We start from the raw sequence: 26,883 nt of genomic DNA, 5'->3' as shown, positions 1-26,883 counted from the left end.
GTCTATTGTCTAAAATGTTACTAGTTTTGATAAAATAAATGGGTTTCTGCTTCATATTTTTAAGAAGGTCCTTAGAGATCAGTGTTTAAAACCTGTGATAAAACAGACTTCTTCGGATTTGTTTGTAAATTTACTTGGGGGAAAAGAATCATAATCTTACTAGGTAATATTTGCTGGGTTGTTCATGCATATAATATGTGTGCTTCATGTCATGCAAAGTAGTATCTTTACCTTTCAGTGGCTGACATATGTTCAGGATATAGCTATAGGAGATAGATATACACAGTAAAAAAATGACATGCTACTTTGATGATTATATTCAATGTGATCATTATATGGCTGACTAAATTTTATCAAGAATATAATTGTGAAGGTTATTAGAAAGCTAAATAGAATATTACAGAGGAACACATTTATTAAAAGCAAAAAATCATAGATTATATTAATCACTCATTTTAATTGGCTGCATATATATAATTTTTAAACCTTAGATTCTTTGTCCATTAAGATATCAAAATTGCTTAGAAATACCCTTAAGCTTTAGGCTATTAGGACCAGATAATCTCAGATACTTAACAATCTCTTTGAGGTCTTGGAATCCAGTAAAAGTTACAAAGTCCCATGGGAATTTTATGTGCTGGGAAAGTGTTTAGTCTCCTGCTTGTTTGTGTTTTGGCTGTTTTTCTTTATTTCATGAATATCTGTTTTTATCTGTTTTCAAAAATCATTAGTTTTAGATGGCATGATTTCCTAAATGCGTCACTGTTTACCTTCTGTAGGTTTTCAGCCTGTTCTTAAGGTTTTCAGTTTGAATATTTCCCTCAGAGAAATTTAAGAATTTGGGTTGGTGGGCCCAATAGGCCCCCAGAGGTGATCCACCGATTCACCTGGAATCTCTCTATAGCCATACCCATTTCTGATCATCCCTGTAACTTGGATATCTTAATAGAAATATCATACACACCTAAAATCATGACTTATCCACCAGTTCACGTGTAACTAGTGAAATTAAACAAATGTGTTACCTTTTGTCAAGTGGCTTCTCACTTGTGACATTTTGAAATAATCATATTTTGATAATACTTGATAACAGTCCTAGAAAAGTAACTTCAACAGATTTGTTACTAAAATTTGCATTCATAACATGAAATAAAATTTCTTCCTGGGAAATGACCAAAAAAAAAAAAAAGAATTTGGGCCACACACCTAGGGATGCCTGTTGCTTCTCATCTATTGACTGTAGGCTTGTAGAACTAGAGGGGGCCACAGAGGTCATCCCCCCAGTGGGTCTCCACAGAGTAGTATGTGGAGCTCCTTCATAATTCAGAGATCTGGGTTTTGCCCCAGATCATGGACAATTTGGATAGCAACTACTGGGTAAGCACCCCACACTTGCATTTTATGTTTAAAGAAATGAAGATCCCCAAATTTTGTTAATTGCTCAAATTAAGGTACTTGCCCAGATTGTTCGCTAACGAACAGTTAAGTGAGCAGATTAGACCCGATCTCCTCTGAGGACTAGCTCTCTCCACTTCCCCAAGTAAAGCTGGGGACTCCTTTTCTTTCCTCAAGAATGAAAAGCAATGCATCTTACATCTCCATTGTGCTTAATGCCAGAAATTCTGTACAGAAATGCCAGGATTGTCCCTTTTCTTGCCTCTTTAAATTTTTAGATGAAAGATTTCTGATTTCAAGACATTAGAAATTTTATTTCTTAATCACAGCAGAGACCTACTCATGGTTTGTATCTTGATTAGTTTGTATAGATCTTTTTGTTTACCTATATTTTTAAAAAAATGTGTCAAAAGGCTACGTGAGCTGGTTTTCCCCAAAGAAGATATTTCCTGGAGCTAAAGCTTGCGCTCCTCATTTGCCTTTAAACATTCTCTAGAAACCTTTTCTAACTCTCAATTGTTTACTTTGAAAAAAAAAAGCCAGCCCAAGCCTGACAGTTGGCATTCATATATTTGGAAACTACTTAAAAGCCAAGAGAAAAAAAGTGTTGATTTAAAATATTGGCCTCACCATTAAAAATTATATGAACATTGAAAATACAAAGCAAATACTGGAGAAGAAAAGTATGCGTTTTTTTTTAATGTTTAAGACATCTGCATTGATAAGTAATTTCTTAGAAACTCGCTAAGATTGTGGAACCCGTGCTTTTATAATAATGTCACAGACATACAGAACTTTCGCCTTGGTTTCTGATAGTCCTCCTGAAGATAGGTTGTTGACATCTATCCAATGAAAGACTGTTATTCACAGCATATCATGTTACTAGCATGAAGGGCTCTATTCTCTTCCCAAACTGTACCACAGAAATACATATACTGTTTTTTTTTTTATCTTAGGTTTCTCTGTTTGACTCACAAATTCCCTGAGAACAGTACAAAAACTTGATTGGTCATCAACCTGTTCTCCTCTTAGTTAACAGGTCAATCATTCATTGGCTTAGCTCAATTCTGCCTGGTCTGTTGTGCTTCCTTTTACCACATAGCCCATTGCAGTCTACAGCTGAGTACTTGAAGACGGGTTGCATTGAGTTGTAACCATCTAATGCTTTGTGTCTGTGATTGAGGTCTTGAGTTTACCCTCCACTTCTAAACCAGAAATGTAAAGCATGCTGGAGAGATGTAATTATATTTACAATTTAAGGGCAAGAAAGAGATGCTAGCTTGGCTTCCTGATTAGATGTTTGTACCTCTTTGCAGTCAAGCTATTAAGACTGAGACTCTCCTAATTCCCTTGAGTACAGCTTGAGCCATCTATTGCTATGACATTCCTTTCCAATAGTTGAGGACCATAACAACTCTCCAAATGCGACAGGACATTTCTGTCACATAAAAGTATCTGCTAGAACATAGAGACTAACAGTTGCATTGGCTTGCAAATGAAAGACAGAACCCTGTATTATTCTTACTGGGTATCTCTGTAGTATCTGCTCTATTTAAAAGGAAAACAAACACAGTCTCTGAATAATTAATGAACCAACTGGCTTTGTGTTCATGATATAGTCATGTAAATTTTTGTGGAATTAATCAATGTGAGCATAGTCTTTATAGTGAAACACCCTGGGAGGGTTATGATTGTTACTGTGGGTGTATATGCATGTTTTCCAATTACTGTTAGTATATTAATATATCATTGGTGATGTCTATAGTTTTACCTTATACTTATGTTATCCTTCAGCTCACCTTTACTACCGTCCCTCTAAAATAGCCCATTTTTTTTTAACATATTGTAATTGTATCTAGTTCAGTGATTCTTGAAGTTATTCTTATCTTTTCCCTGCGTGTGGGTGCTTTCTGTTTTGGTAATCTGAGAAATCGTACTGTTTGGTAGCTAAGATTTATGATTGAAGCCCCAAAACTCTGCGGGGAGAAGCAGGGAAATTTACTAGTGGCCCTAAAGCTATCAGCTCAGGACTTAAATAGCTCAAGATCAAAGCTTCTTCAATTTCCTTTGATATCCCTTGTATTAGAGGTATAATAGTGGGACCAGGATGATTTTGCTTAAGGATTCTTTAAGTCTAGCTATGCATTAGAAGCAATCACATTGGGAGCTTTTAAAAAATACAGATGCCTGCACTCACCTCCACCAATGCAGTCAACCTCCGAGGGTGGGAGTTCTGTTTAGCATGCAGCTAGAGTGGAGTGTCACTCAAATACCTAGACTAAGTTGGCAATCCATTCTTTAATTTTGACCCTGGTTCCTAACAAACCCGGTGGTCCAACAACTGAGTAATTCTTGTGATTTAGAAGCTTGCACCACATTTTACTTCCTTTGTGTTTGAGCTCATTCATGTGGCTATTTTGTCTCTTGTCTTCACATTCATCTTTGCCCCTCTCATAGATCTCCCTTACCAGTAAAAACACACACGTCTTTGTGGAAGAGAACAATTAAGATGTTTTGTTTTCTTTTAAAGGTTGTGTGGAGGAAACTTGGAGATGCTGCAGGTTCGTGTCCTGGGATTAGGCAGCACTTGTCTGGCAACCAGTACAAAGGACCAATGTGAGAAACACTCTTTCAAACACGGGGTCGCCACTGCCAGGAATAGGTAACGGGAAAGAAGAAGAAAAGAGTGGATTTCCGCAAACCTGAACTCATGGAGTGATTGCACATATTTTCCCTCTAAAAACCTTTAGTATAACTAAAGCTGTATTTTATGTCTCTCGCTTTGATGTCTACAATAGTCAATTTCAAACAAGGTAGCTTTGAAAGTCACCATTTTGGTACCAATATTTTCATTAGAACTAAAACGTTTTTGACTCCTTAGCTTATAATTGGGAAAAACGCATGATTGGAAAGGTACAGTAGAGCCTTGGTGGTTGATAGAGTTGACTCATTACATTTAATGTGGGAGTTTCCTACCATGTCGTATTGAAAGTAAGAAGAGGTAGTATCTTCCAGCTTCCCAAGTTTGAGACTTGAGTACCTAATTGTTATATTTTAGTCAACAAAATACTAGTTCCTGCCGCATAATTTAGATGCAAGGTAAAATAAGGTTTCTGGGGTTTTGTTTTGAGGTGCTAAAATGTCACATAAATTCTCCTTAACAGCTGGTAGCAAGACTTTATATAGAGTGATTATCAGAGAGTACCACTTATTTCAAGTGATCAAATAAATATATCTTTTCTTTTAATCTTGATGTATTTTTCATTAAGACATGCCTTGGGGACATGTCCATATTCATTCAGTGTACCCATTGATGTTAATATTACCAATTTCAATTGAAGAACAAGCAAACATAATTTTTCTAAGTGTTTTCAGCTGTGAGATGTCAATTTCTACAATTTAGTTTCTAGACATGCTGTTATATTTAATAAACTTCATGTAAACTTTAAAATATTGCACTGCATTTATGAAAAGCTTTCTTTGTCTACAGCAGCTATCTAATGTTTTATGAAACTGGCGCATGCCCTTGATTATTGAGGCTAAAAGCTTTGTTCAGGCTGCTTGAGGTTTGAAAAAGAGGTGTGCTAGCTTTGCTTAGTTTCTTATTTTTGGTATATATAATATTAGACTGTGTGTATTGGAAATGCTATGATAGGTATTTTGTGTTTATTCAAATGCAATGACAGTTTCCTGTATGAATGTGCAAAAGGCCTGTGACAGAATGCTAAGTTTTTACTGTGGTTTAAGATTTTAAAAGTAGGAATGCAACAATTCCCAGTTTTCAGATTTCTTCTAAATTATTCTATTGTTGTTTTTAAATGGGCTCATTAGCTTAATAATTGTCAGTTTTTAGAATGTTGTGATGAAAAACCAGTACTTTGCTTTCAGAAAACATTTATGAATTAATTTACTATAGAATAATCTCTAATTCTCATAATTGGGTTACCATTTAAGGCTATCTTTCCTTTATATCTTTTAAGTATTACTATTTTGTAAAAGAAAATTGCTTGCTTTGTTTACACCTTCTCTTGTTTGAAAAAAAGCTTTCATCCTTACGTTGTTGTATTCCTACACTCTGAAGACATTTAAAATAAGTTTTTGTGCCTGCAGAAGCTAATACAAGGAACACTGGTCTTTTGACAAAATACTTGTGTAAATTTTGATACTGTATTAAAACTATTTTTTTAAAGTTCTGCATAAAATTGAGTATTAAGTATGTGTTCATCTTAGCACTGGTAATAAATTATTTAATCTCATGGTGGTTTTTTTTTCTTCTTCAATATGTTTTTCCTAAATGAGTTTTCTGTAGGAACTAAATACCATCATGCTCTTGTGTGGTGATGATAGTACTGCAGATGCCTTTGTTTTATATTTAAGACAGTAAGTCATGTTTTTAAACATGCTCACGAGGGATTTAGTATTCAGCTATAACTCACTATTCTCTATTATAATGTAATAAAAATTTTAGAATATTTTTAATTAGTTTGTTACAAAACTTCATTTGTTATTTTAATTCATATAGATTAAAATTAAACCTAACTCAACTCTATTATTTAAAAATTATCAGAAGGAAATTTACTGGAAGGAAAATACAGAGGCTAAGTTTTTAATTTCTTTAGTATTTTAGGAAGCAGTAATATAACGAAGACATAAATTGGAAAGCACCGACATGCATGGTAAGAGAACATACTTCTTAAAAATGACTATTAAGATTGTGGAATAAGGCTTCCTACATTTAGCATTAGCTCCAACTTTTAATGACGTAGTAGATGTATAGTCCAGGGCCTGAATCTTGCCAATTGCCTACTATATCAATAAAAATGAATGGCACTGTTCTCTTATATGACCAGTGTATGATTTTATTTTCCCTAGAACAAATGTTAATTTCTGGGCAGAATATTTTTTTCCAGCTCTGAAGCTGATACGTAAGAATCCAAGTATTTTAAGTTTCTAGCTTGCTCAAACTTGTTGATGGAAATCAACTATAGGAAGGAAGCTAGGAAAACCACAAATTGTTAGGTTTGATCGAGCAATTGAGTTGATACCCCTTCCCCAGGAACTGGCTTTTCAGGCCATTTCACAATGGACAGTCCCTTTGCTGAGACCACATTCCATTATCTCCCCGCCGGGTATGCACAAATAATTCTCCGCCCAGAAAAAAGCCCGCCAAAAGTCCTTTTACAGCCGCCGACTCCCATCATTGGGTGCTGGAGCCATCCAGGCTCAGCCAGCTGGTGTGGGGGTGATCGAATAAATTCATAATCCCTCACCACCCTGGCTGCATGCGTTCCTCCTTCGGCAATTTAACGCAAATGTGGGGAGATGAACCAACATGCTACTGAACTGGATTTAAAAAAAAAAAAAAATCCACAATGGCAGCGGAGTAAGTGGAAGCTACACCCACCTCCTGCCAGGACCAGCCTGGAATTACAGCTAAAGTACTGAACAATCAACCTAACCACAGAATTGGCCTTCTAACCAGAATTGACAGAAGCAGCCCCATCCACACTGGCAGGAAGGGCAGAGAGGCAGGTGGAAACATGAAAAGAGCTGCACAGTTGAAATCCCAGAGGGATATCTCAGCTGCCTGGGCTCCCCGGCCCAGAGCTACAGAGCTGGGAAGAGGTGACCACATAACATCTGACTGTGAAAATCAGAGATACTGTCCGGCCAGGGAGACGGGGTCTACTAGAGATACGGTGCCCTCTTATAGGACCAGTGCACAAAATCCCATGTGTGGTCACTCGCCCTAGGCTCTGGCAAAGGAAGGGGAGATGGGTTTGTGGATCTGGGAAGAGAGATGAAGGGACAGTCACCAGGATCCTTTCACTGAGTCCCTCTCCCACATTGCAGGCGCCATCTTTTATGGGTGGAGCACTCCACTCCTTAGGGCGTCAGCTTGAGGGAGAAATAGCCCCACCCTGAGGTTCCCACCCTGGGCCAGGCACACTCAGAGTGTGACTGAACTTTGTGGCTTTGGGTGGGAGCCATTCTCCCACTATCATGTGAACCTGCCTGGCAGTGCCTCCCTGAAGTGGGAGATACACTAGCCCCACCCTCCCGGCTCCTGGTGGCCCCACTCTGCTGAGGTTGGGCTCCCAGCAGAATCTGAGACAGACTGAGCTGTGTGGCTCTAAAATGGAGGCCGGTTTTCCCTCGCCTGCCTGACCAGTCCAGAGCCTTCCCTTCACATTGCCAAATCTCGATTTGTTTGGGCCTGATAAACTCTGCTGGCCTCCCCAAGACCTTGCCCCACCACCAGAGTCTATGGCAGCCGTGGGCAAACTACGGCCCGTGGGCCGGATCCGGCCCGTTTGAAATGAATAAAACTAAAAAAAAAAAAAAAAAAAAAAAAGACCGTACCCTTTTATGTAATGATGTTTACTTTGAGTTTATATTAGTTCACACAAACACTCCATCCATGCTTTTGTTCCGGCCCTCCGGTCCAGTTTAAGAACCCATTGTGGCCCTCGAGTCAAAAAGTTTGCCCACCCCTGGTCTATGGGCACCTCACAGGAGGAGCAGCTAGATTGGCCTACTTTGCTGAGTGGCTTCAAACCCAGCACTGGCACTGAGTTTGGACCTGAATCAATCTGGTGAACACCACTTGCCTCTACCTGGCCAATCACTGAGAACCTACCTCATGCAAATTGGAACTGCCAGAGGCACTTTCAGTGACCACAAAAGACCCTGAGTAGCCACAGCAAAGTTGGAGAAAGAACGAAGTTGGAGAAATCACGGTACCTGATATCAGACTCTACCATAAGACCATAATAGTATAAAAACAGTATGATACTGGCATAAAAACAGACATGTCGATCAATGGTACAGAATAGAGAGCCCAGAAATAAACCCACACCTTTATGGTCAATTAATATTTAACAAAGTAGGCAAGAACATGAATAGACTGTCATTTGCCTCATTGCAACAAATCATACTGGGAAAATTGGACAGATCTATGTGTGTGTGTAGTGGGCGGGCAGGGGGGGGGGGGTCGGTGGTGCGACTATCTTACCTTTTCTAGCACCATACACAAGAATAAACTCAAAATGGATAAAGACCTAAATGTAAGGCTTGAAATCATAAAAATTTTAGAAGAAAACAGGAAGTAAACCTTAGACATTTCTCATAACAATAGTTTTTCTGATCCTTGGGCAAGGAAAATAACAAAAAATAAACATATGTGACTACATCAAAGTAAAAAGTTTTGCACAGCAAAGGAAACCATCAACAAGATGAAAAGACTGAACAGGAGAACATATTAGCTAAATGATATATCCATTAAGGGGTTAATATCCAAAATTTATAAAGAACTTATAAACACATCACCAAAACAAAAACAAAAAATAATCCAATTTAAAAAAATGGGCAAAGGATTTTAATAGATACTTCTCCAAAGAGGGCATACAAAGAAATGCAAATTAAAACCACAATGCGATATCACCTCATACCTGTTAGAATGGCTATCATCAATAAATCAACAAATGTTGGTAAGGATGTGGAGAAAAGGAAACCATGGTGGGAATGCAGATTGGTACAGGCACTGTGGAAAACAGTATGGAGTTTCATCAAAAAATTAAAAATGGAACTGCCTTATAATCAGCAATTCCAATTCAGAGCCCAAAACACGATTTAGAAAGAATAAATGTACCTATGCTCATTGAGGTGTTATTTACAATAGCCAAGATTTGGAAGCAGCTCAAGTGCCCAGCAGTAGATGAGTGGATAAAAGAGCTGTGGTACATTTACACAATGGATTACTATTCGGCCATGCTTTGTGAAAGCATGAATGGACCTGGAGAACATTATGCTAAGTGAAATAAGCCAGTCAGAGAAAGATAAATACCATATGATTTCACTTATATGTGGAATCTAATGAACAAAATTAAACAAACACAATAGAAACAGACTCACAGCTGGAGGTAGGGGGGTTGTTAGGGAACTGGGTGAAAAGGGTGAAGAGATTAACTAAAATAAACAGTATGGTGATTACCAGAGGGAAAAGGGATTCAGGGGAGGGTAGCAGAGAATAAAGAGGCAGAGGAGATAAATGGTGGCAAAGGAGACTTTATTTTGGGTGGTGAACACACAATACAATATACAGATGATGTATTATAGAATTGTACACTTGAAACCTGTATAATTTTATTAACCAATGTGCCCCCCTGAATAAAATCAATAAAAATAAAAAATTGAATAGTTAAATAAGAGATCACATGATAGAGGCAAATAAAATGTAATACAACATGCCAAATTTTTTTTGAGATGCAGCAAAAGCAGTACTAAGAGATAAGTTTATACCTTTGCAGGCCTACCTCCAGACACAAGAAAAATCCTAAATAATCTAATATTGCTCCTTAAAGAACTGAAACAAGAAGAACACACAGAGCCCAAAGTCAGTAGAAGGAAGGAAATAATTAAAAATCAGACTGGGAATAAATAATGCAGAGAACAAAAAGATAGTAGGGGAAAAAAATGAAACAAAGAGCTTGTTTTTTGCAAAGATAAAATTGACAAACCCCTGGCTAGACTCGCTAAGGAGAAAAGAGGCTACTCAAATAAATAAAATCAGAAACGAAAGAGAAAAAGTTCCAAGGCACACCACAGAAATATTGAGGATTGTACAAGGGTATTATGAAGGGTTATACACTAGAAGAAATGGACAAATTCTAAGTATACAGCCTTCCTGAATCATGAAGAAGTGGAAGAACATAAGTAGACTGATTTCTTGTGAGGAAATCAAGACAGTAATAAAAAAAAAAATCACAAAACAAAAGTCTAGAATCCGATGGCTTCATGGGTGAATTCTACCAAATGTTCAAAGAAGATGTAATACCATTTTTTTTTCTTTAACTCTTCCAAAAAGTTGAGAAAGAGGGAATACTTTCTAACTCATTTTAAAAAGCCAACATTGCCCTGATAACAAAACCAGGCAAAGGCAACCCTCCGAAAAAGAAAATCCTGGCTAGTGTGGTTCAGTGGTTAAGCATCAACCTATAAACCAAGAGGTCACTGGTTCGACTCCTGGCCAGGGGGCATGCAGGAGGCAGCAGGTGATGTTTCTATCTCATTGATGTTTCTATCTCTCTATACCTTGCCTTTCCTTTCTTTTAAAAAAATCAATTAAAACATATTAAAAAATAAATATGTAAAAAAGCTATAGGCCAGTATCTCTGATGACATAGATGAACAAATATTAAACAAATTACTAGCAAATCATATAACAATTTAGAAAAAAGAGCACATATCACGATCAGGTGGGGTTCATTCCAGAGATGCAAGGTTGTTTCAGTATCTTCCAATCAATGTGATACACCACATTAACAAAATAAAAGATAAAAATCATATGACCCCATAATAGATGAACAAAAAGCATTTGACAAGATACAACATCCATTTATGATTAAAACAAAACTCAATAAAATGGCTATAAAAGGAAAGAACTGCAACATAATAAAAGCCATATATAACAAGGCCTAGATTAACATATTCAATGGTGAGAAGTTTAAGGCTTTTCCTCTATGAACAGGTAAATGACAAGGATGCCCACTCTTTCCACTGCTATACTGGAAACCCCTAGCCGGAGCACTTAGTCAAGAAACAGAAATAAAAGGGCATTAAATTAGGAATGAAGAAGTAAAACTGTCACTTTTTATAAATGACATGATTCTATATATAGTAGAAAACCCTACAGACTTCACACACACACACACACACACACACACACACACACACACAGAGCTATTAGAAACAATAAACAGTAAAGTTGCAGGGTACAAAAATCAATAGATAAAGATCTGTTGCATTCCTATATACTAATAATAAACTATACTTACAATTGCAACAACAACAACAACAAAAATCCCTAGGAATGAACTTATCAGAAGAGGTGAAAGACCTGCACACTGAAAACTTCAAGACATTGTTGAAAGATATATAAGAAAAATCACTGAAATGGAAAGATATCCTGTGTTCATGACTGGAAGAATTAACATTGTTAAAGTGGCCATATATTTTAAAACAATACATAGACTTCATGAAATCCCTATCAAATACCAATGGCATTTCTCACAAAAATATAACAAAAAATTCTGAAATTTGTATGAAACCACAAAACACTCCAAATAGCCAAAGCAATTTTTAGGCATAAGAACAAAGCCAAAGGTTATCACACACCCTGAATTAAAACTGATTTTAAAACTACATTAATCAAAACAGTATAGTATCAGATCAAAAAACAGACACAGAGACCAATGAAAATAGAATTAAGAGCCTAGAAATAAACCCACACAGCCCTAGTCTGTTTGGCTCAGTGTATAGAGCATCAGCCTGAGGACTAAAGGGTCCTGAGTTCGATTCTGGTCAAGGGCACATACCCAGGTTGCGGGTTCAATCCCTAGTGGGGGCCATGCAGGAGGCAGCCAATCAATGATTCTCTCTCATCATTTATGTTTCTATCTCTCCCTTCCGCTTCCTTCCTCTCTGAAATCAATAAAAATATAAAAATAAAAAAATAAACTCACACATATATCAGCAACTAATATTCAACAAAGGAGCCAAGAATCCTAAATAATGAAGAGCTAATATGCAAATAGACATCACGCCCTCGTGCCGGAACTGCTCAGACACTCAACACTGGGGAGAGAGGAATGGGGAGCAGCCAGGCACAAATGAGCTTGCTAGAGAGGAATGGGGACCAGCCAGGCTGTGGCCTGGGAGAAGGACAAGCCACCCGCTTCACAGTCCCAGGCACCTACGGCTGGGCAAAGCCACCCGTCCATGGTCCCCTGCGGCTGCAGCCAGCCTGGGCAAAGCTGGCCCCGGTCCTGGGTGCCTGCTACTGGCCGGAGGATGGAATCCTGGGTCCCAGGTGCGGGGCAAGGCAGAGGCAGTTAGGGGCGATGAGGCAAGCAGGGGAGCAGTTAGGGGCGATCAGGCAGGCAGACAGAGGTGGTTAGGGATGATCAGGCAGGCAGGCAGGCGAGTGATTAGGAGCCAATGGCCCCGGAATTCGAGAGGCAGTCGGACATCCCCCAAGGGGTTCTGGATTGGAGAGAGTGCAGGCTGGGCTGAGGGATCCCATCCCCCCGTGCACAATTTTCATGCACCGGGCCTCTAGTATTAGTGTAAAGAAATTGTGCACCTGTGCGTAAGGCACGTAAGGGAAATGAATGCAACACAATCAGTCATTAGTGAATGTTGTAGTTCGTTATTAATAATTATGTATAACAGGATATTGTAAAAATTAAGTTACGCAACTTTTATTAAAATGTTTCTTACATACCATTATATTGGCCGGGCCACAAAAATATTGGTTGTGGGCTGCAAGTTTCACATGCTTGACACAGCCTGCCCAAAAGTTGTCCCACTATCTCCTTTATATTTAACTAGAGGCCCAGTGCACGAATTCTGCATGGGTGGGGTTCCTTGCAGGGAGGGATCATGGGAGGTTGGCTGTGGGAGTGCACTGACCACCAGGGAGCAGCTCCTGCACTGAGCATGTCCCCTGGTGGTCAGTGTGAGTCAGTGACCAGTCATTCTGTCGCTCAGTCCTAACAGTTGCTTGGGCTTTTATATATATAGATGAAGCAAAGCTGAAATATCTCCCAAACCCAGCATCCTGTCCTGCTTGTACTACAGGCATGTTGTAAGATAAACACACCAGGCTAATAAGGAAATTTCAATTCTAAAATGAATATAAAACCAAATATCACCCAACATTGAAGGGAAGCCACAACTATGAATCAAAAGCACAAAACTCAACCAAGAAAAGAATATATACCAAGTAAAATAATTAAGAAGACTTCAGAAGTACAGCCAATATTCTCAGAAAGATGGTAAATATTGCATTCATTTAAAAGAATTTTACATCTCAGGAATAAAATGCTAGTGTAAAAAAACTCAATACATTAGCTATATAGCAGAAAGGACACCTCTGAGAGCAATTTAGCAAGATTGAGACCAAGAAACTTTGCCAGAATTAGCCGATCTTTTAAAGTCTGGAAGTTAAGAAAAATGGAGGCTTTGTCCTAAGATTTCACTGTGCTTTCTCTCTCACATACTCTCTACTGTTTCCCTTAATCCTCCCCTCCTTCTCTTTCCTAATGTTTTTTAATTGCCATATTTTATGAGTTTCAATGTCAAAGGCTACCTAGAACCCTTTGGAAATAATGATAAATAAGTGAAATATAGTCTCATTTTGTTGAGGTTTAATACTGTCCCTTTAAAACACAGATATTCTCATTTTGCAATAGAGTTTCTCATAGTTTTGATGCCCAAGTTATAATTCCATTTGGTCTTATTACCAAGAAAGCCTTTTGTTTCCTTTCCTAGGTCCTTCATTTTTCTAGATCCTGTTCTAAAGTGGTAGCATACAATACAGAACATCATAATTGCCATGGCAACAGATTCATATGCTAATCAGCAATGCAGTTTTATAGAAGCACAAAAGGTCTGAATTTGGCCTTTGATTCTAAGAACCATTGTTGGGTATGGGCCAAGCTGCATGAGTTTAATATAGCATTACAGAAAGATCTTATAAAAATCTGTTTTCCCTGCAAGAATCTAGTTTGGTAAGAATGGGTTTCTTATAGGCCAGAAAAGATGTCTCTAGGGTATTTTTCACCCATACCTAGCCCTTCCAATAAATAGTGATCATGCTGATTGGCCACCCAGGATTCATTTTCCCCTTCCTCCTTTGGTAGAGAGCCTTTTTTTGCCTTAGGAATACACCCTCTTTCACACTGTCCAACAGATTCAGGAGAAGCCTTTTCCAATTCCAGAGCTGAATCTTGATTAGTCTAAAGCCTAGACTCAAGTCTGCCTTGGTATTCTCCTCTGCCTGCCAATAATTAGTTCAGGAAGGGAATCTTATACAAGTCAGCATATGGTCCAAAAGTGGCCACATGACCTAAAAAGGCTCATTTAAGCTCGCAAGGAAGGAATGTTATGGGTAGAGACAAGGTTTACTTCTCTCTCTTGCTCGATGTGCTAAGAAAGATTTGTTTGTTACTTGCAGCCATACTGGCTTTCATTAGCAAAGTCATCCTGAGAAGAAAGCATACACACAGGAAAAGGTAGAGAGAGCCAAGAGAATAGTGGAGAAAGGGAGCTAAAACATGGGTTACACTTTGTCTAGAATCTACTCTACTTCTGGATTCTCAAATAGGTAGATTAATTTTTTCTTATTGTTATAAACGAATTTGGTTTGGGATTTTGCTACTGCCTCAAATCCTACTAATAAATTTGTACATTTTAAATATTATAAATTGGATATATGTTCTCACAATATAGTAAATTAGAGGATAAATACTCTAAATGATGGTGGCTCAGTTTTGGGTATTTTAGAGTGTGTTTAAACAACTGATTCCTTTAACTACTGTCATTAAAGAAAGGTTCTTTATTATCTTTAAGTAATGGAATAAAAGAAAATAACAAATGGGGCTTCATGGGTTTCCTCATTTCTTCTCCTGATTTATTTTCACTTATATTTTGAACTCCTATCCTGACCCCTCCCTACTCCAATCCACTGGGAGAAAAAGTAGGAAACAATGCTGAGGCAGAGTCTCAACAGTAAAGGGAGACTGCTTATGCAGCGCATGGGGGAGAGGGAGACGGAGGGGCCAGGATGGTGGGCTCAAGGCTGATGTGGGTGAAGATGCCCCTGGGAAGAAAGGAAAGGCATCCTAGGAATTCTAGAGTTCCCAAGAATAAACTGCACCAGAGATGTTAGCAGGACTCTGGATTTGGAGTTTCCCAATTTTTCCAAATTATGAAATGTTTCAAAGACAGCAAAAATAGAGACATATATTAACAATGTTGACATTTTGCTATATTTATATTTGATTCAATATTAAGAAAAACCATCTAAGTTGATTTTGAACCTCCTTCCTTATTATCTCCTTCCCAACCTAAAGGCAAAACCTGTTCTAAAGCTGGCATGTATCCTTTGCATTCATAGTTTTATAACATAAACTAGAGGCCTGGTGCACGAATTAGTGCACCGGTGGGGTTCCTCGGCCTGGCCTGAGGGATTGGGCTGAAACCAGCTCTCTGACATCCCCTGAGGGGTCCCGGACTGCGAGAGAATGCAGGCCAGGCTGAGGGACCCCAGCAGTGCATGATCGGGGCCGGGGAGGGACGTGGGAGGTTGGCCAGCTGGGGAGGGACCACGAGAGGTATCCAGGGCATGTCTGGCCCATCTCACTCAGTCCTGATTGTCCAGACCCCAGCAGCAAGCTAACCTACTGGTCAGAGCGTCTGCCCCCTGGTGGTCGGTGTACGTCATAGTGAGTGGTTGAGCAGCCTTAGTATATCATTACGATATGATATGCTTTGATTGGTTGAACGGCCAATTGGACACTTAGCATATTAGGCTTTTATTATATAGGATAAGTGCATGCAAACACAGGACACTGTTCATGGGTGGGGTCCAAGGTGGTGGCAGCGCAGGAAGATGTTGAGCTTGCCCCTCTCATGAGCAAACTCAAATAACATGGATTTAAAGAACAAGGACTCCTGCGAGATACCTGAGAGCTGAACAAACAGCTTCTAAACAACAAACAAGAGAAAGAGACAGAAGAGAGAAGGCCGGCGCTCTCTGGGAGCTTATTCTAGCCATTTCGTATCAGTGGAATTATGATATTTGGTCTTTTGTGATTGACTTCTTAGTATTGAGATTATTCACTTAGTATTTTTACAATTCATCCCTGTTATCACATGGTCAGTACTTCATGCACTTTATTGCTGAATAGCTTTTGACCTTACAAATATACAACAGTTTACCTATTCCTCAGTTGATGGCCATTTGGACTGTTTCCACTTTAAGCTATTATGGATTAGTCCATACGAACATTTACACACCAAATTTTGTCTGTTCCTGTTTTTTTCCTCTGGGGTATATACATGGGAGTGGAATAACCTAATTGTAAAATGGGTAGAGGTTTTGGATAGGAGATAGACAAATGGCCAAAAAATACCTGAAAAGTTGCTCAATATTATTAGGTATGAGGGAAATGCAAATCACAACCACATAAGGATCTTCTCACATATTATACACATATATGTGTACATATATGTATTTCTATATGTATATATATACACACAAAAACATTAGGAATCTGTAGACATATAGGTCTCTACATTGTCACTGATGTTACTAACTTATGATAGAATTCTTTTCTATATGAATGCTCACTGCAGCAAGTTCCTATCACTTGACATTCCACTGAACATCTATCATAACAAAACAATACTCAATTCTGCAATGCTGGCTTTATTATAGAAAGAACATTTTTGTTCCTACCTGTAATAAACCTCTATTTAACGTATGAAAATGTATCATTTTACTTTTTTACATTTTATGTTTATGTATGTGAACAATGCTAAAGCTATCTTTTAAATGTGTAAGTATCAAAAGGTAAACCTATAAAAATAGGAATCTGACTCAAGTAGAACAATTGGTTCTTACGATTCATGTATCCACTTGCACTTGTGAGGTACATGGTGAATCACCAAATGTCAGAGACCATAAAATACCAAGGATTATTAAAGCAACCCTTAAAATGTATATTAAAAAATTGGGGGCTGTGGATAAAAGATTATTTTAGCTTCCTTTATCCTCAGTTTCTAATATAATCATATGACTAGAAAATATAATTCTGAAGTTCATATAGAAAGATAATATGTTGGAAAACCAATATACCACTAGACCAGGAATTAGTAATTCTGTATCATTATCATTATGCCCACTCTGCCTCTTCTTTCCTATCTGAGAGACCTTAGGCAAGTCATTTGACCTATCTGAATTCCAGTGTTCTTCCATGAAAAATAAGGCATTTTGCTGAATTAACCATAAAGACACTATCTTTCTAAATAATATGATTCCATCTATTTTCTTATTTTTTAGTAATCAAAGAATTCTAAATATTCATGCATCAAAACAAAGAGAAACTCTTCTCTTTTTAAGAAGTATTTTCCATAACATTCAGAAATGACTCTTTCTAAAATAGGTAGCAGGAGAAATGACCAGCAGAACAAATAAGAACAATAAAAATATTTATCATGCATAAGTACACTTAATTTTTATTACAATTCTATTATTCATTATTATTATTTCATTTAAAAAAACCAACTCTGAACATTTAGCTAGTGGTAGAAGCTTTCTGATTTACTTGATTGGACAATAAATGATTTTATGGCTGATAATTTTTAAGATCAGCACAGATGTGATAAGCTACAACCAGCTTGCTCCTGATAAGCAGAGTAGAATCTTCCTAATTTGTGCAAGCTGCTGAGAAGTTGAAAGATGCCAATAAAAAATCATTCAATCTCGTAGCTGCACAGTATATTAAAACATATGGCACTTCGCATCAAATGAGAGCGTCAGTGAATAAATAAAGCCTTACAAGCTCCTAAGATGAGGAAGATATTTACTAAAACAAGAACTATTCTTCATGAATTTAAGCAATGAACAAAATGGGAAAATAGAAAACAAGGTAACAAAAGAATGAAGTGGTTTAACCCAAATATTAACAATTAACCCTGGGTCTTATAAAGCAGAGCATTTTGTGAATGCAAGTCGCCAGTAATGCGTCAGGTCAACTCACAGAAAAGCATTCAACTCATTCAAATCCCGGCATTTGGCCTTCTTAATTGAACATTTTATTTATTCACATGCCAATTAAGTGGCTTTAACTACCTCTCTGGGTCTTATTCATCCTTTCATAATGATACAAAAATAGCAGAGTGAAGCAGATTCTTACAAACAGGGATGAATATAAATACGTGTGGTGTCTTTCACTAATGAAAGCCAGCAGTGATGTTCGTTACTGCAACAGGGTCCACTGTTAATGCTGACGTATGTTAAGTTTCATTTTGGTCAAGGATCTACCAAGAGTCACTGGAGTGCCTACTCCTGAGTAGAAATCGTTTTTCATTCACATTAGTATCTCAGCACTAGCGCAGAAAAGTGAGCCATGTTTGGATGCTGCTGTCAGAGTCAGTACACAGCTGATAATCTTATGACAGAATGGTGCTTCTACAAAAGGAGGTTCCTGCCTCATGAATTTTTTAGGCACTTTCCATGAATTCCTAAAAAATATATCTATCTGTATGAAAACATCCAAATATTAATGAGGTTACAGAATTCCAGCATTTCACCATTGCTTCCCCTTGGAGACACATAGAAACATTCTCTCCACAACAGTTGCTCTCAACTAGGAGCAATTTTACCCCAGGGGACATTTGGTAAGCTCTGGAGGCATTCTGGGTTGTCACTGTATCGGTGAGTACTACTGGCACCTACTGGGTTGAAGCCAGGGATGGTGCTAAACACCTTACAATGCATAGGACAGGCCCCAACAACTAAGAATTCTCCATCTCCAGATCAATAGTACTAAGATTGAGAAACTGCTCTAAAAAAACCAACTGTATATAACAGGTAAAGGCAAGCATAGGATCCTGGCAGGTATGGGATTGTGACTAGAAAGGAGATGGGTTGGGGGGTCAATGAGTTATATTTTGTAAAGTTGTACTTTTTTCTGTGAGTGCTAGCAATGTGAGGTTCAGAGAAGATAAAGCCGGAGCCTTCACCATGATAAATGGAGCAGGAGTAAGTGGTCTATAAGGCTCTCTCACAGTCTTGATAACCTAGGATCAAAGCCCTGGAATACTAATATATATAAATTTTTCTTGAAGCTTCTCCTTTAATAAACTGGATACTGTTGTGATTGCTGAGACTGCAAATCAGAAATACCACCTTTCCCCGGAAATGTCCGATTACATTTTTCAAACGTTCTTGATATGAAGTTTATGGAAGGTCTACTTTCTTACAAGGAAGGGATAGACAGGCCTTCCAGTATTTCTCTCTTCTATCAAGATCTCATTTTTGCTTTGTTCTGTTTTGTCCTCTTTTGTTTCCCGCTTCCCACTGATGGATTCTTGGAACCTAACTAAAAAAAATATGTAATCTGTGTTTGGTCTCAGGGAATAAAGACATTAGTACAATTTTTATTCTTAACTAAAACAAACCCTCAGGTTATGAGGATGGTCTATGTTCTCCATAGATGTTATAAAACTGCTCAAAATAAATATATTTACTTTTGTTTTAAACATATACGCACCTTTTATAATTCAGAATAAAGGATTGGTCATAAAAATCAACCCTGGAAAAGTGGCACCTCTCCAATAAGGGTGATATAGATGAACCTAGGCCAGCCGTGGGCAAACTACGGCCCGTTTGAAATGAATAAAACTAAAAAAAAAAAAGACCATACCCTTTCACGTAATGATGTTTACTTTGAATTTATATTAGTTCACACAAACACTCCATTCATGCTTTTGTTCCGGCCCTCCGGTCCAGTTTAAGAACCCATTGTGGCTCTCGAGTCAAAAAGTTTGCCCACCCCTGACCTAGGCTATCTCCTAAGCTGAGCCTTTGTCCTTAAGCAGTATCATTGCTCGCTTGATTCATATTTTGTGGATTAATACTAATCCACTAACTCTTTTCATACCCTATTATAGAACTTGGTATCAGCAATAAAAAAAATAGAACCATCATTTTCTGCTACATGCCAAGAATTTGATCAGGCACTGAAAACATTATTACCACCACCACCAAAAAAACAACACACAAACAAGAAACCAGTCCAATGGCAAAATCTTAACTATAACTTTGGGTTATGAAGGTGAGAAAGAACTGATAGGTGTGCCTTCCCACCATGGCTAAGCAGTGTAAAAAAAATACTACACCCAGAACTAATGCAGAAAAAAACAATGACACAATGCAGCACGCAGCAAGCTCTGATCAATTAGCAGCATCCACAGAAGTCCTGCTGGGGTAAAAGTGCCCGCAGCACACATTTTTCACCTGAACGCCTTGCACATTGCCCTCTTTCGGGCCTTCTCCAGTAGACAGGTCAGCACATTCTGCAACCTCCAGCGAGCATCTTCAGGCAACATCTCTTTCCTAACAGATGATTCTCAGCTGCAAGCACTGTTTCAATACAGTCAGCATTTCTACAGTCCACAGCCTATATTGTCAACCAGCTGAACCAATAATGGATTTCTCCTGGACCAGCCCGTGCAGTATAAACTGTAACAATGCCACTTGAAGGAATATACTTTGTCTTTAAGCACACAATCAAAAAATTAACTTGCACTTTTCAGAAAAGTTATTCTATTGGACACTAGCAAAGGCTCCAGGATGTACTTATTAGGATAGACAACACATCAAGGAAAGTGCAATAAAATATAAATCGTCACTATTAAAATTCAGATAAACCAGGACGGGTCTCATCTTGCCCCAACAATCAACATCACACTTTTGACATGTTTTTTCTAGGAACAGAAAAGCCACTTTATTGTCCACTGGGAGGCTCATGATAGAAACACGAGAACCACCTTTGCACCAGCACTTTCCAGTAGCCTCTATGGACACCCATTCAGTTTCCTAACGGTTGTCAGATTCACTCTTTTCTTCTATCCGCTACTGCTAAGACTCAGAGACATCTCACACCTCCTCGTATCTCCTCTATCCATTATCCACACAGTAGTAAGTATAACCTTTTAGAAAATTATACTTTTTAAATAGTCAGCAAAGTCAGGAGAATAAACAAACATAAAACTTCCAGATTACCCATTTTGCCATGCATGCTTCAGATAGGTAGAGAAAGATAGATGATGATAGGTAGGCAGACAGATGATGGGTAGATGGACAGGAAGGACAGGATAGACATATCATTGTGAAACACTTTAGGCATGTAGACTCATAGCAACAGCCATGTAACAAATGCTCTCTCAGCTTAGGAAGTAAAATATTGCAAGTAATTGAAATCCTTATGCATTTCTTTCCCTGTCTCCTTCCCTTCTTTACCCCAGAGGTAACATTGTCTTGAATTTGGTATTCACCATTCCCATGCATGAATTTTTAAATCTGTGACTGCTTGTATATGTATAAATAAACTTATATATGAATGAATATACAAGAGAGGCTAGGAAATGAGTGCAATTAACCCTGGAACAACATGGGCTTGAATTGCATGGATCTACTCATATGCAGATTTTTTTTTCAGTAAATATTTCTGAAAATATTTTGGAGTTATGCAACAATTTGAAAAAACTGGCAGACAAACCATGTAGCCTAGAAATACCAAATAAAATTAAGAAAAAATATGCTTTTCATGAATGTATAAAGTACATGTAGATACAAGTCTATTTTATAATTTACTACCATAAAATATAAACAAATCTATCATAAAACGTCAAATTTATCAAAGCTTACACACACACTAACAGACCACACATGGTGCCACTCACAGCTGAGAGAAACAAACTTAAAGATGTGGATTAAATCATAATAATATAAAATTAACTGTAGTGCATACTGTACTACTGTAATAATTTTATAGCCACCTCTTGTATTAATTACAATAGGCTACCATTAAGCAATCATATTGCTGCTTCTTCATATGAATTTTTTTCAGATTGTCTTTTCATTTTGATATCTAGTGTAATACATATAACATCCACAGTGTTTTATATAATATTGGTATCAATAAATACAGTACTATCAATTTATCTTCTTTTTTTTAAAAAATTGTTCCTCTAGCTTGCTGTATTGCAAGAATACAGTATATAATATATATAACATTATTCTTGAGCCTTAAGGTATAATGTTGTCTGCCCTGTTAGGTTTTGGACTTTTTTTGGGAGCTGTTACTCCTTTTTCTTTCCTATTTTTCCCTTTTGGGATGGGAATGTCTACCTTATGCCTGTCTCACCATTGCATTTTGGAAGCACATAACATGTTTGGTTTCACAGCTGATGAGGAATTTGATGCTAGAACAGGTTAAAACATCCGGAGTTGTTGGAATGGAATTAATGTAAGCTTCATGTGAGAAGGGCCAGCAAAGAAATGTTAAGGACTGCATGTTTGTGTCCTCCTGAAAGTCATATGTTGAAACCCTACCCCCAAGGGAATGGTATTGAGAAGTAGAATATCTGAGAGGTAATTAGGATTAGATGGGGTCGTGAGGGTGAAGTCAATATGAAGAAGCCGATATTTAGTGAGAATCAGAGTCAAATGTTGAGAAAATCCTAATGGTGTCTAAGTCTGGATTCCAGCTCTCCCACAGCCAACTGCCAACACAGTGTGTGAGGTTGGGCTACGTGACTCAAACACTTTTTCTTTTTCTTGGCTTTAGACTACCTTATGTCATTTGAACCTACCATATCACTTGAATGAGGGGAGCTAAGGATTATGACTTCCTCTCCCCTGTCTGTGACAGGGCTGGGAATGCTGCAGTGACAGTGGACAATTTAAGAAAGGGTGACAGAGGCATCTGCGCCCAATAGCTACACCTGATGAGGCACACTGCTACATTTTATTAAGAATTATTAAAAATTATTAATGTGTGGTGATAAAAATATTTTTTGTCTATGGTTCACTTTAAAAAATATATTTCATACTCATTCTGCCAATATAAACAAGTCTAAAAATAAACCTGCAAAGAATGAAAACTGATCAGCAAGCCAAGACAAAAGGGGCTTGCTTAAAACCCACTTTTTCCCGCCATCTATCCATCCAGACAGAAGAATGCTTCTGATGACTGTGCTGGTCAAGATTCAGAACCCTGACTGCTTAGTAAGTGTTCTTCAGGTTCATACACAGACGCATTTGATTTCTTGCACGTCTCCAATAGCGACAGCTAACTTCAAAATCAAGCACACGTCTATTCCCTTTGGTTGTCTAGACTTTTTATTTGTTTTAGTATCTCTAAACCCTGACACATATTAAAGATAATTTTTTGATATATGACCCTTGTTCTCCTCCAAGGTTGGGAGGAAAGGCTTAAACGAATTTAACCCAATAGACATTTGAAATCTTGATAGTGAACCAGCTTTTAAACTTCTCTCAGAAACGAATCCCTTGGTTGCATTTATATCACAGGCAATTAATTTGGCTGAAACAAATATTCTTTGATGACCATCAAGCATAAAACTGAGTAATTTTAATATGATAGAATTATTATCGACTGGGGAATATTATGCAAAATTGGTCTAACCAAGCAAGATCAAAAAGGCTCTCTGATTATAAAACATCAAAGGTATCAGGCAAGTCCCTCCTCAGAGACAAGCCTAACATACTGGAAAGCCCATTTATGCCATTACATTAGGAATGATTTCAATGATGACAGGCAGAGGGAGAAGGTAAAATTCCAGACTTGCCCTGAATCAATTCCATGAAGTGCTTAGTTATAGAAATGGTTCACACTCAGTACCTGCCATTGGAGCATGAGCACATTATTTTTACTAATAAATGCATGGTATTGGGAAAAAGTATATGATTTGCAGTTAGTGCCAGTTTGGCCAATTACGAGACACAGAACACTTCTGATTACGGTTCTTGTAAAGATTCAGAACCCTGACTCCAGGTCATTTCAACATTTCTGAACATTCTTCTCATTTGTGAATACATTTTTGTAAGAATTGAAGGGACAGTATATGGAGAAATCGTACTAATGTATAACCATAAATTTATAAACCATAAATTTATGTATCAATTTTGCTGTTACTGTTAACTAGGCTATATACCTTTTTTCTGAAGTTATAGATAGAAACAATTTTCAAAACCTTTCACTGGAATTAAATTAGTTAAAACAGTATTCTGGAAGTTCGTTTTAATAGAAGTCAGTAATTATTTTAAACATACACACATATACACACAGAGAATATGTTCAAACAAAGTAGCAAAATCCCTGTTTACCATTTTAGTCTATCCTCAAATAGCTGCACAAAATATTTTTGCCAAGCAAATAGTTTAGTCATAGCTAAGGGCGATGGGTGACAGGGCAGATAACAGACCCACAAGGAAGAAAGGCTACAGAAGGAGATGCTTTGAAGAATAAGGGTTTGGAAAAGCTACAAAATATTGGGAACCCAGAAGGTAGTGTGTGCACATTCAGAAAAGACAGGAGAAGGCCCTAAATTCTCACCTCTCACCAGTCTGTGTGTGGCACACAAGCAGGAAGGGAAGGCTCAGCAGGGTGGCAACCTTCCTGGCTAAGTATTGAAGGCATGTCCAGACTCACAAACACAGTCACCCCCACACTGGGAGGTTTTCTCTTCAGCCATCTAAAGAAACCTTTGTCCAATCGCCAGTTGATCCCCAGGTTAACGGAACAGAGAATTCAGTGGCCAAAAATGATTAAGAATAAAGATTGTGGCTGTCATGGCTGCGGGGAGGTCTAGGTTGTCAGCAGCGGCTGCCCTGGGGGGACGGTAGAAGGGCTCGGAATTGGAGGCGAGGGGTGGCGGGCGACCTTCAGCGGGGCCCAGGGGTGGGAGCAGGAGGCCTAGGCCGCCAGGAGGATGGAGGAGCGGGAGGAAGGGTGCGAGGGCGAGATCCAGGGGCACCGCCGGATAATTGGTTCTCAAGTGGGAGCGACAGTGCCTGGCCCAGGCCTAGCAGGAGCAGCCACCCCCGGAGCTGCAGGAGGCCGCGCTGGCTGGGGCGCAGCCCGAGCACCAGCCACAGAAGCTGCTGCGTCTCTTCCAGGACTCGGCCACCGCCGTGGCCCGGCTCTGCAAAGACCCAGTGTGTCGGCACAAGGACTTTCTCTCTAGGTGCCCCTCCAAAACGCAGCCACCGCCGTCGCCAAAAAAGGAAGCGTGGACACTCATCAGCGAAGATTTGATCATGGAATTCAGATGGGCTATCAGCGACGCCATAAGCATGCATTGGCTTGGGTTAAAACGCACAGGACTATTTGTAGAGAAGATTTGATCAGCTTCTTGTGTGGGAAAGTTCCTCCACCACGAAACTCTAGAGCTCCCCCAAGGCTGCCCGGTCGTGTCCCCTCCCGGCTACTTCCAGGGAAACTAGCTCATCTGCAGAGACGGATTTGCAACCCTTCCTGGAAGCCACAGCTCTGCATCGTAAAGCCCTTTAAACATATTTCTTTGGAAAACGGTTAAGATCCATTTTCATATTTAGGTTTAGGTTCAGATATATGATCTTTTTATTTTCTCTCCCATTACAGTAACTGCTTGCTCTAGAAATGTTTAAATAGAATGGAAGCTAAGAACATACATGGGCAAATTTTTTAGTTACCTAGCCCATTCTAAAAAAATATTTTCAGAAAGTTAGTTTGAGCTTATTGATTTTACAATAACACAGTCTTTTGCAGCATTGATTAGAATTTATTGCTTTACACTTATATTGTACATGTTTTCTTACTCTTTTGAGGCAAAGAGGAAGTTCTTGTGTTTTAAGAATTCTCCCAGAGTAATCATTTCCTGGAGGAGCCTGGTCAATGACAGGCAGGTAAGCTCTCACGGGAACTACTTTTGACACCCTAAGTTCACGTGCCTGTAGAAGGTGAGAGTTGATGACCCAAGTGGGAGTGGCTAGATGGAAGAATAATCGACTTCCCTTATGTCTACTGTCCAGTAGGTCCTTGGCTTTGTTAGGCAGACTGTCAGAGGGCAGGTCTACTTCATTGATTACTGCTACCATCTCCCCAGGCCAGACCTGCCATAAAAAAGGCATTCTTGGCCGAGGGGTTTAAGTACTATTGGGGAAGCCTGAGTATGTGGGTAGTCAATGAGTTTGTTGGTGCTTGTTCTCTAATACAGACCTTCAAATAGAACTAGGAGAAATACTTCTATAGGACAACATTTAATACTGTTATAAACATAAAACAACAAAATAATAAGACTTGGTTGAAGCCAAGGTGAAACATGGATTGTGCCAGTGACTAAGCATATAGAAGTGATTAGTGAGTCCTGTTAAAAGTTAACATTGGGGCCATAGTATAGGTCATTCAAAAAAAAGTAAGCTGATAATAAAAATAGTGAAATACTAGTATACACAAAGGGCTTCTATATCCTTAAAACTTTAATGCTTATAGAGATTCTTGTTCTCTTTGGCAAACTTTGATTCTTTATCTTAAAACGAGAATATGGAATTTGAAAAGTGTTTGTTTTCCCTCCTCCTGATTGTTTCTTTAGGATAAATTAAAAATAAAAACAGTTATTGCAGGGGAAAAAAAGAATAAAGATTGTACAAAATAGTTCAGAAAAGCCAATGAATGAACAATAACAACTACAATAAGAAGCAACAAAAAGTGAAGGGGGGAAGGAGAATATGATTTTCAAATGTGCACTATCAGACTATTGAAAATGTAATTTTTTTCAACGAAAATTACAAGACATGTAATAGAACAAGAAATTATGCACCATACAAAATTTTAAAAGAAACTCTCCCCAAAGAAGCACAGATATCGGACTTACTAGACAAAAATTTAAAATATAATTATTTTAAATATGTTCAAAAACTAAATAAAACCATGCCCAATCAAGGGAAAAAAATCATGAGAATGATAGCTCACCAAACTGAGAAATAGGTATATGCTAACAATGAACATTCGGAAAAGAAAATTAATAAAATAATTCCATTTACAATAGCATTGAAAATAATAAAATACT

The 26,883-nt window shown here is 38.3% G+C and overlaps 1 protein-coding gene and 1 pseudogene across 4 annotated transcripts in view; both read left to right on the top strand.

Annotated features, from left to right (window-relative positions):
* The window catches only part of CCDC85A (coiled-coil domain containing 85A), a 170,036-nt gene extending 164,385 nt beyond the window's left edge, over nucleotides 1-5,651 (top strand). For all 4 annotated transcript variants that reach the window (XM_059659774.1, XM_059659773.1, XM_059659771.1 and 1 more), the window contains one exon: nucleotides 3,926-5,651. In XM_059659774.1, coding sequence (XP_059515757.1) covers nucleotides 3,926-3,975 — 50 coding nt within the window. In that variant the 3' untranslated portion in view covers nucleotides 3,976-5,651. The remainder of the gene's footprint in view (nucleotides 1-3,925) is intronic.
* Nucleotides 5,652-24,765: 19,114 nt separating this feature from the next.
* On the top strand, nucleotides 24,766-25,346 carry LOC132213694 (HUWE1-associated protein modifying stress responses 1-like; annotated as a pseudogene).
* Nucleotides 25,347-26,883: the final 1,537 nt, after the last annotated feature.

The sequence above is a fragment of the Myotis daubentonii genome, chromosome 12, assembly GCF_963259705.1.
Source record: "Myotis daubentonii chromosome 12, mMyoDau2.1, whole genome shotgun sequence".
NCBI lineage: Eukaryota > Metazoa > Chordata > Mammalia > Chiroptera > Vespertilionidae > Myotis > Myotis daubentonii.
This window is presented reverse-complemented; position numbering and strand designations above follow the sequence as displayed.